Here is a 13,871-nt window from a genome sequence, read left to right as displayed (position 1 = left end):
CTAGTTTGCCTAAATATGAAAATAGTGAAAATTTATGTAATTTACCAACTTTTCTTCTTTCTCTTTTTATCTTTTCTTCTTCCCTATGAATGTCAGACAAAGACAGACTCAAAATTTTATGTTTATAAGTTTTAGATCACAATCCTTCTCGTTTACTAGGTTTTGGATAGTTTACTTGTATATATTAAGTAAATTTCATAATAAATACAAAACTTGAATCAGAACTACTGAGTTTTACTGAATGTGTAATTTAAAGTCATAGATCCGCCTCAATTTGGGGGTAGTTTGAATAGTAACTAGTCAGACTTTGGATTGGCATGAAGGGATGTACAACATATGAAGCAAAAGTTGGCCTATTATTGCTTGGCGCTAAAGAGCTTTAATCAACATACAAAATGGTCCTACCCAACCTTTCCAAGTACTGTTCTTGTGTCCACTTCACTACTTAGAATTGTGATATACTAAAAGGGTGAAAACCCGTTTCTCACCAATTTTAGCTTCTTCACTTCTCTTCTTCCCCCAGTGTCTAACTACACCAATGGCTTTTAGTTTCTCTATTTTCTTAAATCCATTTTTAATTGTCTGACTACAAAAAGAGAAAATGATTGTTTTCTTATACTTATAATTTGAAGATAATAATCTTATATAGATCTTTATTTTTCATGCGACTGTTTACTAACTGACGCCTATTAGTGCTGGAAGGTCAAGAAACTTGGTCATGACCTGATGACAAGGGAGCCGACGACCGAAGTCCCCGTGAACGGTGGCCGTAACTATAACAGTCTTAAGGTAGCGAAATTCCATGCATGCTCCACTCCGCTAGGGGGATATATAGCTAAGTTGGTAGAGCTCCGCTTTTACAACTGGATCGTTGTGATTACGGATTGGATGTCTAGGCGGTACTGAGTCTCCTATAAAAAAGGTCATATAACTAAAATATAATTTGATGTAGAGATATCAGAGTCATATTATTGCCTCTTGATCATTTACAAATAGTATTCGACAGCATAACTTTTTACTTAAAGTTTACACAAGCGGGGTGAAAATACACTTCCATAATACTAATTAATAATTGAAATGAAATAGACCTATGCTTTTTAACTATATTAGAAGCATGAGTTTGGAGGTGGTATCGTCGTCCACCTCCTACTCATGTTATAAAAAAAAAAAATATATATATATATATATATATAAAAGGTGGGTCCACCTCCTACTCATGTAAAAAAAAAGGTGGGTCCACCTCCTACTCATGTAAAAAAAAAAAAAATTAAGGTTGGTCCTCCTGCTCATGTACAAAAAAAAAAAAATATTGAGGTGGGGATCCACATGTGTGCTGTGGGTGAAAAAATAGTTACCCGAAATGACTCATATTTTTAGTATTACCCAAATGACCCTTTTATACATTATTATACACTTTTATATAAGATCGACACATTATTTACAGTAAGTGTATAATGTTGTATATCGTGTGTATAAACACTATTGTAAAAAAAGTTGGCTATACAGATGTAAATTAAAAATATAACTACGTGGATGTAATATTTTATGCTAGATTGTATATTATTGAAATTATTCCTAAAATTAATTGCTAAAGGCAAAAATTAAATACCAACCCATTTGAAGGACAATTCGTGCAATTTCTTCCATTTTTTAAGTTTTTAATTTGTAATAGACAAATTCCCTTTTTAAAACTAAATTCAATAGTGAGCTATAATGAAGAAAATTGTATTACACCCTATCCAACATCTCAATCATGTTAATGACAAGAATCACCTCACTAATTTACCAATTTCAACTATTTGCTTATCAAATTTTATTTTAAGGTCAATTTTTTATGTCAATTTGATCAACTTCAAGAGCAAATGAGGAATCAATTTACTTTTATATGACTTAATAAATGTTTCATTAAAAACAAAATATCCTACAAACCTAATACCTTATAAACGGTACAACATATTTATTTTGAAAAATGAATTTTTTTCTTTCAACAATTTGTGAAAAAAAATATGATGAATTAGGCCCATAATAGTAATATGAAAAATTGAAATTATTATTAGTGTGCTTCAATATTTTTAAAATGATAGGATCCAAATATTTTATTAGGATAAAGTTTTTAATTTGTAATAGACAAATTCCCTAATAGTTTAAAAGATAGGAGACAATTGTAAAAAAAAAAAAAAAAAAAAAAAAAGGACATTTAAATAATGAGAATAAGTTCAGAAAATGGTAAAGGTACGCTTAGAGAAAATTTAAAGAATAGAAGTTTAGAAAAAAAGAAATAACGAAATAAATTAAACACAAAAACCGCTAAAGAAGTCATAAAACTAAGAGATTTAAAACTTATACATTTGGGTAAGGATAAAAATACACTAATTTTAGACACATACGTCTCACACAAGTAATGAGAAATAACATCAAGAAGACGAAATATAAACGGTCAAGAAACGTATACACATATTTTCTTAAAATGATGAAGTTGGTCTATACTTAAAAATTTAAGACTACAACAGATACTAACACATGAAAGCGCTTTTCAATGTTGTTGAGTAGAAAGAGATGATGGCTTGAAACTCGATAGCAAAAGGTGTATTTCAAATCTTTCAATTGGAGAACCAAACCAGGAAAGTCATATATGGGAGAAGCGGACTAAGTAAAATAATTTATTGATATTTTCAATTAATTGAATTATAATACTTTCTATAATAAAAATTCCATAATTATATTACTAAAAGGTACTTTCTCTGTCCTAATTTATGTGACATAGTGAAGAGTCAAAAATAACAAGTAAAAGTACACGGAGGAAATAAATATGTATCGGAGAATTAAAATTGAAGTGCATACGTGTATACATGAGGAGAGAATAAATATTCAGTACTATGACATATGTCCACCTGGGATAAAAAAGTAGTTTAGTAATGTGGCCAAGTAATATGGGACGGGGGGAGTACTTCATTTATTAATTCTTAAAGAACTTGAAAAGTCAAAAATTAACAAGTATAAGTACAGAGAGAAAATAAATGTGTTGGGGAATTAAAATTGAAGTGCATACGTGTATACATGAGAAGAGATAAATATTCAGTACTATGACATATGTTCACGTGGAATAAAAAAATAGTTGGTTATGAAATGAAAGATCTTTGAAACTTGTGATCTAAAACAAGTCATAGATATTTGTGTGGATTTAAATCATTTCATTAAAGGTAAAAGAGGAAGTTTCAAGTTAAATGATTTCTAAACATAAAAATATATCATTTTTTTTAGACAAACCAAAAAGAAAAGTGTGGTACTATTTTTTGTATTGGCACGGGCTTTCATCATCTAGTATTTTACAAAACATATGCTTATTTAGTTGACCACGTGCCTAGTTTATCAATGAACACGTATGTTGACTCTAAGATTAATTACAACCGACCCATGATTTAACTTTATAAGAAAGCATATGTAACATCATGATTAGACCTATCAATTGTTAAGATTTGATAAGACGGTGTATAAATGTAAACACTTAAAAAAATTTGAGTGAAAAAATGACCCTCAAGAAACGTTAATTCTATTTAATGAGTCAAAAAAAATGTTTTGTGTTTGACAAAGAACTTTTCATTTTTTCTCTAACCATATTTTGCAAATATTAGACAAGGGGAAACTACGGCAATTTTTAATCCTTTATCACAAAGCGTAGACACTTTTACAAAGAGGAAACTAAAACAGTGCAAAAGAAAGAAATTTAATTAAAAACCATGCACATGCAGTAGCTATCGATCGGATATATGTGAAAAATGGTCAATATCATGCAAACTCTTTAGATTTTCTAACATCACGACGAAGGAAAGTTTACAGCCTCAGAATAATATAAAATTAAAATACAAGCTAGATTGTCTTTGAAAACACTCTAAAGTTGTTTTCCAACCACAGTTGGTCAATTGTTAGAAATAAATCAAATAATATGTGCAGATTAATTTTTGAACTTCTTCCTGATTGTTCTTCTTAGGACTATACTATTTTCATCACCTAATCGACCAAGCATGCACCCCATCAATATTTCCCCTATATATACATCAACCTTTGAGCTAGCTTTCATCCACCTATACTACCATATATTCTATCTTATAGCTTCATCCTTCAATTTAAGATATGTCTTCTACTTTTCCACCATTAGTTCCCATGGCAATTTTCTTTATTGCTTTTCTTGCATTATGTCTCATCCCTCAGCCTGCACAAGCCATCACTAGACACTATGAGTTCAATGTGCGTAGATACATATCAAAAGTCCATTCTCCCTATTTTACAGAAAATTAAATATGTATATTTAGTTTTTCTTACAAATGCTAACATTTTTTTTTTGTGTGTGGAATCTTTGTTTTAGATTACAATGCAAAATGTGACAAGATTGTGCCATACTAAGAGCATAGTGACAGTCAATGGAAAATTCCCAGGGCCTCGTATTGTGACCAGGGAGGGTGATCGTCTCCTTATAAAAGTCACCAACCATGTTCCTAACAATATTACCATTCACTGGTACAATACTACTATAATATTTGGGCCTTAGTATAAAGTAGGTTTGCGTCCCTTTTATATGGGATTTAACTTATAGTGTATGAATTTATATACTATTAGTGTATTTTAACTTGTCGTAGTCAATGGCCTAGCCATTCGTCAATTGACGCCCCTTCGCTGGAAAATTACAATGTGTAGCTAGGTAAAACTATTTTTTATATATTATACTATATGTTAAATTCCTTTGACTTCTTATTGTGTTTACTACTTTATATTTTGAATCTTCTTAATGAAAATCTCGATTCCACCATAGGTTAATTGCCTTGTTTTCCATATTATGCATCCCACTTGTATGGGCAGTTTCCTGTAGTTATTTTTGGATGACTCGAGAACGAAATATTAATGCATAGAAGTTAAACTTCTTCTATGTTATTTCAATAGAAACATTAAAAAGAAAATATATTTCAAAGAGCTAGGATCTCTTTCTCTTTTTCTTATCTTCTAATAGATGTTTCAGGATTATAAAATATCTTTCTTTTCCCCCCTCTGAACAGGCATGGAGTTAGACAGCTTCGTAATGGATGGGCAGATGGACCTGCATATATAACACAATGTCCCATTCAAACTGGCCAAACTTATGTATACAACTATACAATTATTGGCCAAAGAGGGACTTTATGGTGGCATGCACATATTTCATGGCTAAGATCTACTCTTTATGGTCCTCTAATTATCCTTCCTAAGAAAAATGTCTCTTACCCTTTTGTCAAACCATTCAAGGAAGTGCCTATCATCTTTGGTATTACTTAATTAAACATCTATACATAAATTCAAATTAATTTTTATAATCCAAAATTTTCCAACTAAATAAATGTAAATCACTAATATTCATTGTGAAATTTTGTTAAAATATTCAGGAGAATGGTTCAATGCTGATCCTGAAGCCATCATTAGTCAAGCTTTACAAACTGGTGGAGGACCAAATGTCTCTGATGCCTACACCATCAATGGCCTTCCAGGGCTTTTGTACAATTGCTCTGTAAAAGGTACTTTAGTACATCCAAGTTTTCCTTTAGTCAATCATTAAATATACTAGTTTTTTACAATATCAGTATAGTCTATGCGAGTTGTAATAGGGAATATATTCACCGTTTTATTGGTTATATAAATAATTTAAGTTATATATGTTGTTAGTTTAAGTGATTTTTACATCATCAAGTTATCGGTAGTAGCAGTTAACTTATTTTATTTTGAAGATTACAAATTTCATATTTTAAGGAGATTTACTTGTAAATATCTTTTGAATGACCTGATAGTGTAATTTTTATACACTGACAGTATATATAACTTAAATTCTATAACAAATCCATGCTTCTTATATGAAATATTATTTGTAATTGACTTTTAAATGACCAAATAGCTTTTTACACTATCAGTGTATGTGTATGGTTAAACCTTTTAATACTCCTATAGTATACTCTATAACACTAACTTATGCTCTATGGATGGTTTGTGGCAGATACATTCAAGCTAAAGGTTAAGCCAGGAAAAACATACCTTCTACGCCTGATCAATGCTGCACTCAATGATGAACTTTTCTTCAGCATTGCAAATCATACACTCACAATAGTTGAAGCTGATGCATTATATGTCAAACCATTTGAGACCGAAACAGTACTTATAACACCAGGACAAACCACAAATGTTCTCTTAAAAACCAAATCTGAATACCCAAGTGCCACTTTTCTCATGTCTGCTAGACCCTATGTCACCGGACAAGGCACATTTGACAACTCTACAGTTGCTGGAATTCTTGAATACGAATCGCCGATACTTCATTCGACTAAATCAATGAATAAACTTCCCCTGTTTAAGCCTATTTTACCTCCACTAAATGATACTTCATTTGCTGCTAATTTCAGTAAGAGGTTTCGAAGTTTGGCTAACTCCCAATTTCCTGCTAAAGTTCCACAAAATGTTGACAAGCATTTCTTTTTCACAGTAGGCCTTGGCACAAACCCTTGTGACAAAAACCAAACTTGTCAAGGTCCTAACGGGACCAAATTTGCAGCGTCGATAAACAACGTGTCATTCGTACAACCTACAACTGCTTTGCTCCAATCTCATTTCTTTGGACAATCAAAGGGTGTTTATAGACCTTATTTTCCTGTTAATCCTTTGAATTGGTTCAATTATACTGGGAATCCTCCAAATAACACAATGGTTAACAATGATACTAAAGTTTTGGTACTTCCTTTTAATACAAGTGTTGAGCTAATCATGCAAGATACAAGCATTCTTGGTGCCGAAAGTCATCCTCTTCATCTTCACGGCTTCAATTTCTTTGTTGTTGGCCAAGGTTTTGGTAACTTTGACCCTAATAAAGATCCTGCTAACTTCAATCTTATTGACCCTGTGGAGAGGAACACTATAGGTGTGCCATCTGGTGGTTGGGTTGCCATTAGATTTTTAGCAGATAATCCAGGTTAGTAGATTAAATCACAAGTGATAATTCACTTATTTGATAATATTTGTTTGAGTTAACTCTCTATACTCCATTTTATGCGATACTATTACTTTGTTTTAGCTTGCACATAAAAAGAATGGTAACTATCTATATTTAAAAATAATCCAACTTTACTTTGTTTAACTGTAATGACATGACTTTATAGCTACACAAATATCATAGCATGTTTAAGATCACAAGTTTCAAAATTTGTTTTTTCTTTATTAAACAGCATATCCAGTTAAACAGTGACACGTCAAATAAAATGGAGGGAGTAAGAGTTAGTTAAGAATTCAAGAATTTGTAGATTAGTAATATTTAAAAAGATTTAACGTAATTAAATAATGAATGTTTGAACTGTAGGTGTTTGGTTCATGCATTGTCACTTCGATGTGCATACAAGTTGGGGACTGAAGATGGCATGGCTTGTCTTAGATGGAAAGCTTCCAAATCAGAAACTCCTTCCTCCTCCATCTGATCTTCCTCAGTGCTAATTTCTTGGTCTTTCATTACATAATCGACCTTCAAGTCTCAAGCTTTTGCACTTTCGTTGTTTTGAATCTTGATTTTTTTTTTTTTCCTTTTATGTGTTTTAGGTGTGTTAGCTTTATAATTCATTTTTGTTGTAACTGACTGGCCTTTTCAAGCCTTGGTCTAAGCAGAGGATGAAGAATTGACTGCCTTTTGTAATTTTATTGAGTCACAGTTATATTCTATGCAAGTGAGAATAAATGGTTTTTATTCCTTAAACTCTTTGTTCATCTTATATTTACATATTGTCCTGACTTCTGAGGCATGGATGTTTGGCTTTGAATATTCAGAAATTTTCACCAGGTGTAGGATGACAATTTTAGAAAGTGATCATATTTTTTTATTTCTCTTGCAATTTATGAACCTTTTAGACCACAGTCTAAAAAGCTATCTCTTGAGCAAACTGAAAATGATCTTAACGTTAGACTACAGTTTGCAATTTCATAAGTTACTCAAATTTTAGACGACAATATTCTAATGTTTGTCTGTGAAATTAATCAATACATGAGTAAACATTATACTCTAGTGTAGCATTCTCGGCAAGATAATTTTTCAAGGATTATATTTGCACAACATTTTAAAAATGTAAAAGATGACCTAAAAAATGATAATGTTTGCATAAATCATGGTATACGTGAAAGGTTTGTTAGAGGTTGCTATATACAAGAATTAAAGTCTGGAGGCCCAACTTGAAGATATGTTGTAATTCGGCTATAGTAATTATGTTAGATTTCAGGTTCACTTTTTGGACATAGTGTGTGTTTGGTATGACGGAAAATGTTTTTCGGAGAAAATGTTTTCTCAAAAAATAAGTGATTTTCCTACTCATTTTCTTGTTTTTGGTACGCAAATTGAAAAATATCATTTTAAGATCATTTGCATATACTTAAAGCAAAATCAAGATAAAGCCTTTGAATTCGGAGTGCAACTTTTAGTGAAAGAGAATACGGGTTCAAAGGTGGGGTGGTTGGAGTAAGAGGTTGGAGTAAGAAATTTTTTTTTTATATAAATTTTTTATAAAAATAAAATAATATATAAAATAGAAAATTCGGAGTGACGGGAGTGCCGGGGTGTGGGGGGTTGTAGAAAAACTAAACCAAAAAAAATTGACAACTTTTTTTCAAAAACAAAATAATTAATTTTTTTATGGGGGTTTGGAGGGGGGTGGGGGTGGGGGAAGCGATGGTAGTGGAGTTAAGAGTTTTATTTTTTATAAAAATAAAATAAAATATATGAAAAAGAAAATTCGGAGGAGGGGGGTGTGAAAGGTAAGACGGGTGGTGGAAGGTGGGGTGATAGGGGTTGTGGGTGTGGAGGTTGTGGGGTTAGGTGGTTTGGGTGGCTTGGGGGAGGTGGGGAGGTGGGGTTGGGTTTGTGGGTGTGGGTGTGGGGGTGGAGTTGTGGGCGGTGTTGGGGGTGGAGGGTAACGGGAGGATATCGGAGAATGAGTTAGTGTGTTTTTATTAATTCAGAAAATGTTATCTCAAATTTTTATGGAAAACATTTTTTCCTATTTTGAGGAAAATATTTGTACTTAAGTGCAACCAAATAAGAGAAAATAGCAAAACATTTTCCGTCATACCAGACATATCCAGTGTCTCTGCAAGGTTTGCCCTTCAAATGGACTAATCTTTAATTTTTGTCCTTCAAATGGGCTGGTCTTTTATTTTTGTCCTTCAAAATCGAACTTATGCCTAGCGGTGCATAAGTGCTTTTAAGGATGCCGGCATAACTTATGAATATTATGATGTGTAACTTATGCCCCTCTAGGCATAAGTTCAATTTTGAATGGCAAAATTTAAAGACCAGTCTATTTGAAGTGCAAAATTAAAGATCTGCTCGAATAGGGACAAAAGTGCAAATGACCCGTCTCAGGAGAGGAGGAGGAGGAGGTCTACCTCTATTGTTGCTGAAGTTGAAACTGAAGAAAAGCTAATTTGGAGCTAAATTGAACCCAAGCCCAATTTAACCTGTTTTCTTTATTAAATTATAACTTTTCAAACATTGCGTTAGTATTTTTTTTTTTTTACATCACTAAAATATTACATTATTACTATATTAACATCTTAAATTTAGTGCCCAATCAATTACTACTATCATATCAAATGGAAAGGGAGAAATATTACTCTCTCCGGTTCAAAAAGAGTGTCCACTGAGCCTTTATTTTTTGGTTCAAAAAGAGTGTCCACTTACCTGATCAAGAAAGAATTAACTTTACTTTTCCAGATTTGCCCTTATTAAGTGTTAAGTGACAAAATCCCAATACCTATTTAATTAAGAACATTTTAGTCAAATTACCTATTTTTGTCTAGAAATCATGAGTAATTCGTGCTGCAACCAGGGGCGGAGCCACATATGGCTAAAGGGGTTCATCCGAACCCCCTTCGAAGAAAAATTACGCTGTTTACACATGGTTAAAATTATTTTTTATTAATAGATAGTATATGTTGAAACCCCTTGGACTTTTTCGTGTGTTTACTTCTTCATATTTTGAACCCTCTTATCCCAAATCCTGGCTCCGCCACTGGCTGCAACATGAATTTAGTGATAGATTTTGCCGGTTGCTTGGCGTTTAAAATCCATAACAGAACTCTATATTTTCTGCCAAAGAGGAGATTTATCAGTAGTTTTAAGAAATCAAATAGTACCTTTGTAATGTTAAATATCTTAAGTTTTTGCGTTCTTTTCACATTGTGGCATGAATTTACTAACTTGATTTTGCTGGTTGCTTGGAGTTTAATTAAAACCCATAACCAGAACTCTATTCTAAGGAAGAGGAAATTTATCTTTACGTCTTAAGAAATACTCTTATCTGTTCCAATTTATGTGACTTATAACTCTGCACAAAGTTTAATGAAGAAGCAACAATTTCAAGCATGTTACAGGCATAAACATCAATAAATGAAAGTGTACTATCTGTTTATGGCGTCCACAAGACGACAGACATGAAAAATAAATGGAGTATAATTAATAACCGATATTTTTACATGTGTATTGATAATTTGCTCCATAATTAAATGGAGTTATTTTCTAACTTTCAGTTAATAGTTATCTTATATTGTTCACTTTAAGAAACATATATGGAAGCAATTTAAATATTTTTGAAAGCTTAATGTATACAATGTACTTTTTGTTTTTGCTTTAATTTATCTTCCTCTAAAAATAAGTGTCCAGTTACTATGTATCCTAGACAAATCAAAAAGTTCTTCTCATAATAAAATTAGTTTCTTTCTCACCAAAACAAAAGACTACAATAAAGATAGAAGTTATTTAGGATTTTAAATGCCAGATGATTAAAAAAAATGGAAGTTGTTAAGATGAAGGTTGTTAATTATTGCATGCACAGATGACAGAACACAGGAATTAATGATGAGAAATAAACAACCAACAACATGAGCTTAAAGCCATTAAAGGAAAAAAATTTATAAGTAAGTTATTATGGTAGCAGCTCCTCTTTTTTCTTTTAGCTACAAATTACCCATTTTTGGCTGATAAAATTATAGTCAATCCCTTGCTTTACTTTGGATTAGTTTTGAGTATTTTAATTTTCACTCAAACTGCAGAGTTGATCAGTTGCCACTTATGATATTGAAATGGACTTGTTTAAGCGCTCTAACAATAATTAACAAACTGACTAATACAAGCTTTTCTACATTTGAATTAACCGCTTTGAAAGTTTTCTTGCTTGTATGCTAATCTCCAAGCATGCACAATATGGGGTCACAACAACTTGATTTAAATTACCCTCCTTTTACACTTACCCCAAAAAGAAAGGAATAAATCTGTTAGCCTATGGGCTGAGTTGTAATTAGCTGATACATAGAATCAATTAAACAGATTGTAACAGTTGTAATTAGCTGATAATTAGCTGATAGACAGAATCATTCAAGTAGCATGATTGTAGGCATAATTAGCTAGGACTGAGTAATCATAAGTTGTATAAATGTACTACCTATTCTTTTGTGAACAATATTCAAAAAGTCTACAATAAAACTTCAGTTTATAATTCTATCATGGTATCAGAAGTCTATAGAATCCTGACCAGTTTCTTGTCTCTTTTTTTTTATTCCGACCAGTTTCCTGTCTTTTTTTTTTTTTTTTTTTTTTTTTCAGATCTTGCTTCTGCACTTTGTGTTCTCGTCTTATTTTTTTTCTTATTAGTTCCTGCTCCCGGTAATTATTTTCATTGATCTTGTTCGTGATGGAATCGAAGCTTTCCTTATCGTCTGAGTTGGTGATGACCAAACTAACTGGTAAGAATTTTGCTGGCTGGGAGTTTCACTTTAGGGTTTTTATCCAAAGGAAAGGTCTCTTTGGATTTCTCGATGGTTCGTCCAAAATGCCGACCGATGCGACAAAAAAGGAGGACTGGATTACGTCCAACGCTAAGGTGATTGGATGGATGGTAAATTATGTGCCAGAAGACATTTCTGCAGGGTTTAGGATATATGAGACGATGGCTGAGATGTGGTCTTATGTGTATCGGCTTCATCGGCAATGAAGCCTAGCGAGAACCTTTGAACTGGAACGAAACCTTGCTGCCTATGAGCAAGGTGACAAGGCCGTGGGCAGTTACTACGCCGGATTCATGGCGTTGTGGTCTGAGCAAGATCACACTGTTCCTTCTACTCTTTTCGTTGCGGCATTAAAAGAGATACGTAGTGAACGACAACAATCTAGGGTGGTCAAGTTCCTCATGATGTTGAGACCTGAATTTGATCATGTCCGCTCTAAAAATCTTGAATCAAGAAGCTCTGCCAAATATAGACACAACAGTGGTTCTTTGTCTTGCAAGAAGAAATTCGTCTTTCAGCCTCTCTGGTGTTGTCTGCAGCTCCTCCGACGGCTGCTCTTGTTGCTGGATCAAATTACCGTGCTACTTCGCGCGCTGTTTCGTCTGGTAAGCAAATCCAGTGTTATGGGTGCCAGGGCTTTGGCCATATTATAACCCGGTGCCCTAAGAAACAATCAGGCCCAACGGCATATTGCAACTATTATCGTGAAATGGGCCATCTCCTGGTTAATTGCCTAACCCGACCAGCTAAGCGATTCCCGACCCGACACAAAGCTTTGGAGACAGAGGTGATAAAGCAACCAGCTGCTGCTCCCCCATCTTTTGATATCGCCTGTATGATTGAGCTTGTGGAGAAAGTTGTTGCCCGCATCCTTTCAGCATCAGCACAAGGTAAAAATAATTTAGTTATACCTTCTAAATCTTGGCATATCGATAGTGGTGCTGGTAATCATATGACAGGTGATGCTTCAGAATTATTGAATATTTCTCCATTACAATCGCCTACTGAGTTTGTTACTGCTAATGGTCATGTTTTACCTGCGTCTAGTTCTGGTTCAATTGCTTCACTTTCAGATGTCCTCTTTATTCCGAATTTGATAGCTAATCTTGTTTCTGTTGGACAGTGGTAGACCAAAATTGTATTGTTATATTCTCACGATTTGGTTGTATTGTTCAGAGTGTGACAACAGGATAGATCATAGGAAGGGGACGTAAGGTGGGACACTTATTTTTCATCAGATCAGTTGGTACTGAGAAGTTTACATGTTTTCTTTCGGCTTCAGTGGATGAAGTTTCTCGTTCGAATAAATTGGTTTCCCTATGGCATAATAGGTTGGGTCATCCTCATTCTCACCGCGTAGCTTCTATGCTCAAGTCTTGTTCGCTGCCGGATACACAAGCTCTTGGTGATGTTTCTAGTTTCTTTGTGTGAAAGTTGTGCCTCTTCCAAAAGTCACAAGCTATCTTTTCCTACTAGTAGTACTAAATGTGCTGCACCTTTTGATTTAGTTCATAGCGATGTATGGGGACCTTCCCCTGTATTATCAAGACTTAGTTATAAGTATTTTATTTTACTTATTGATCATGCTTCACGTTTTACATGGGTTTTCTTTATTAGAAACAAGAGCGAAGTTCCTACAATTATTATGAATTTTATTTCATTCATTCACACGCAATTTGAAAAGACAATTAAGATTTTTCAATCAGATTAGGGTGGAAAATTTACTTCCACAGTCTTGCTCAATTTCTTTAAAACAAAGGAATTTTGGCTCAACGGTCCTGCCCACATAGTCCGAAACAAAATGGGGTTGTGGAATGTAAGAATAGACATATTTTAGAAACAACGTTAGCTCTGTTGGATACTTCTTCCTATCATTCTCGATTTTGGGTTGAGGCGGTTCAAACGGTGGTTTACTTGATTAATAGACAACCTTCTCTTGTTACTAAGAATGTTTCTCCTTATTGATGTCTTTATGGCACTGATCCAGATCTTTCAAGGTTGAAGGTGTTTGGTTGTGCCTACTATGTGTTGCTATCACCGCATGA

General features: G+C 33.4%; 1 protein-coding gene across 1 annotated transcript; it reads left to right on the top strand.

Annotated features, from left to right (window-relative positions):
* Nucleotides 1–4,095: 4,095 nt before the first annotated feature.
* On the top strand, nt 4,096–7,750 carry LOC132049571 (laccase-17-like). The gene is made up of 6 exons (XM_059440434.1): nt 4,096–4,245; nt 4,364–4,515; nt 5,049–5,293; nt 5,412–5,540; nt 6,014–6,979; nt 7,364–7,750. Exons 1-6 carry the CDS (start codon nt 4,132–4,134, stop codon nt 7,492–7,494), a joined length of 1,737 nt encoding a protein of 578 aa, XP_059296417.1. The 5' UTR covers nt 4,096–4,131; the 3' UTR covers nt 7,495–7,750.
* Nucleotides 7,751–13,871: the final 6,121 nt, after the last annotated feature.

Source organism: Lycium ferocissimum, chromosome 3 (assembly GCF_029784015.1).
Source record: "Lycium ferocissimum isolate CSIRO_LF1 chromosome 3, AGI_CSIRO_Lferr_CH_V1, whole genome shotgun sequence".
NCBI classification, from domain to species: Eukaryota; Viridiplantae; Streptophyta; class Magnoliopsida; order Solanales; family Solanaceae; genus Lycium; species Lycium ferocissimum.
Note: the sequence above shows the minus strand (reverse complement) of the source record. Positions and strands in the feature narration are given on the sequence as shown.

Coding starts and splice junctions, on each gene's coding strand:
- LOC132049571 (XM_059440434.1), top strand. CDS start 4,132: ATGTCTTCTACTTTTCCACCATTAGTTCCCATGGCAATTTTCTTTATT. Junction 4,246..4,363: donor CTAGACACTATGAGTTCAAT/GTGCGTAGATAC, acceptor TCTTTGTTTTAG/ATTACAATGCAAAATGTGAC. Junction 6,980..7,363: donor ATTTTTAGCAGATAATCCAG/GTTAGTAGATTA, acceptor TTTGAACTGTAG/GTGTTTGGTTCATGCATTGT.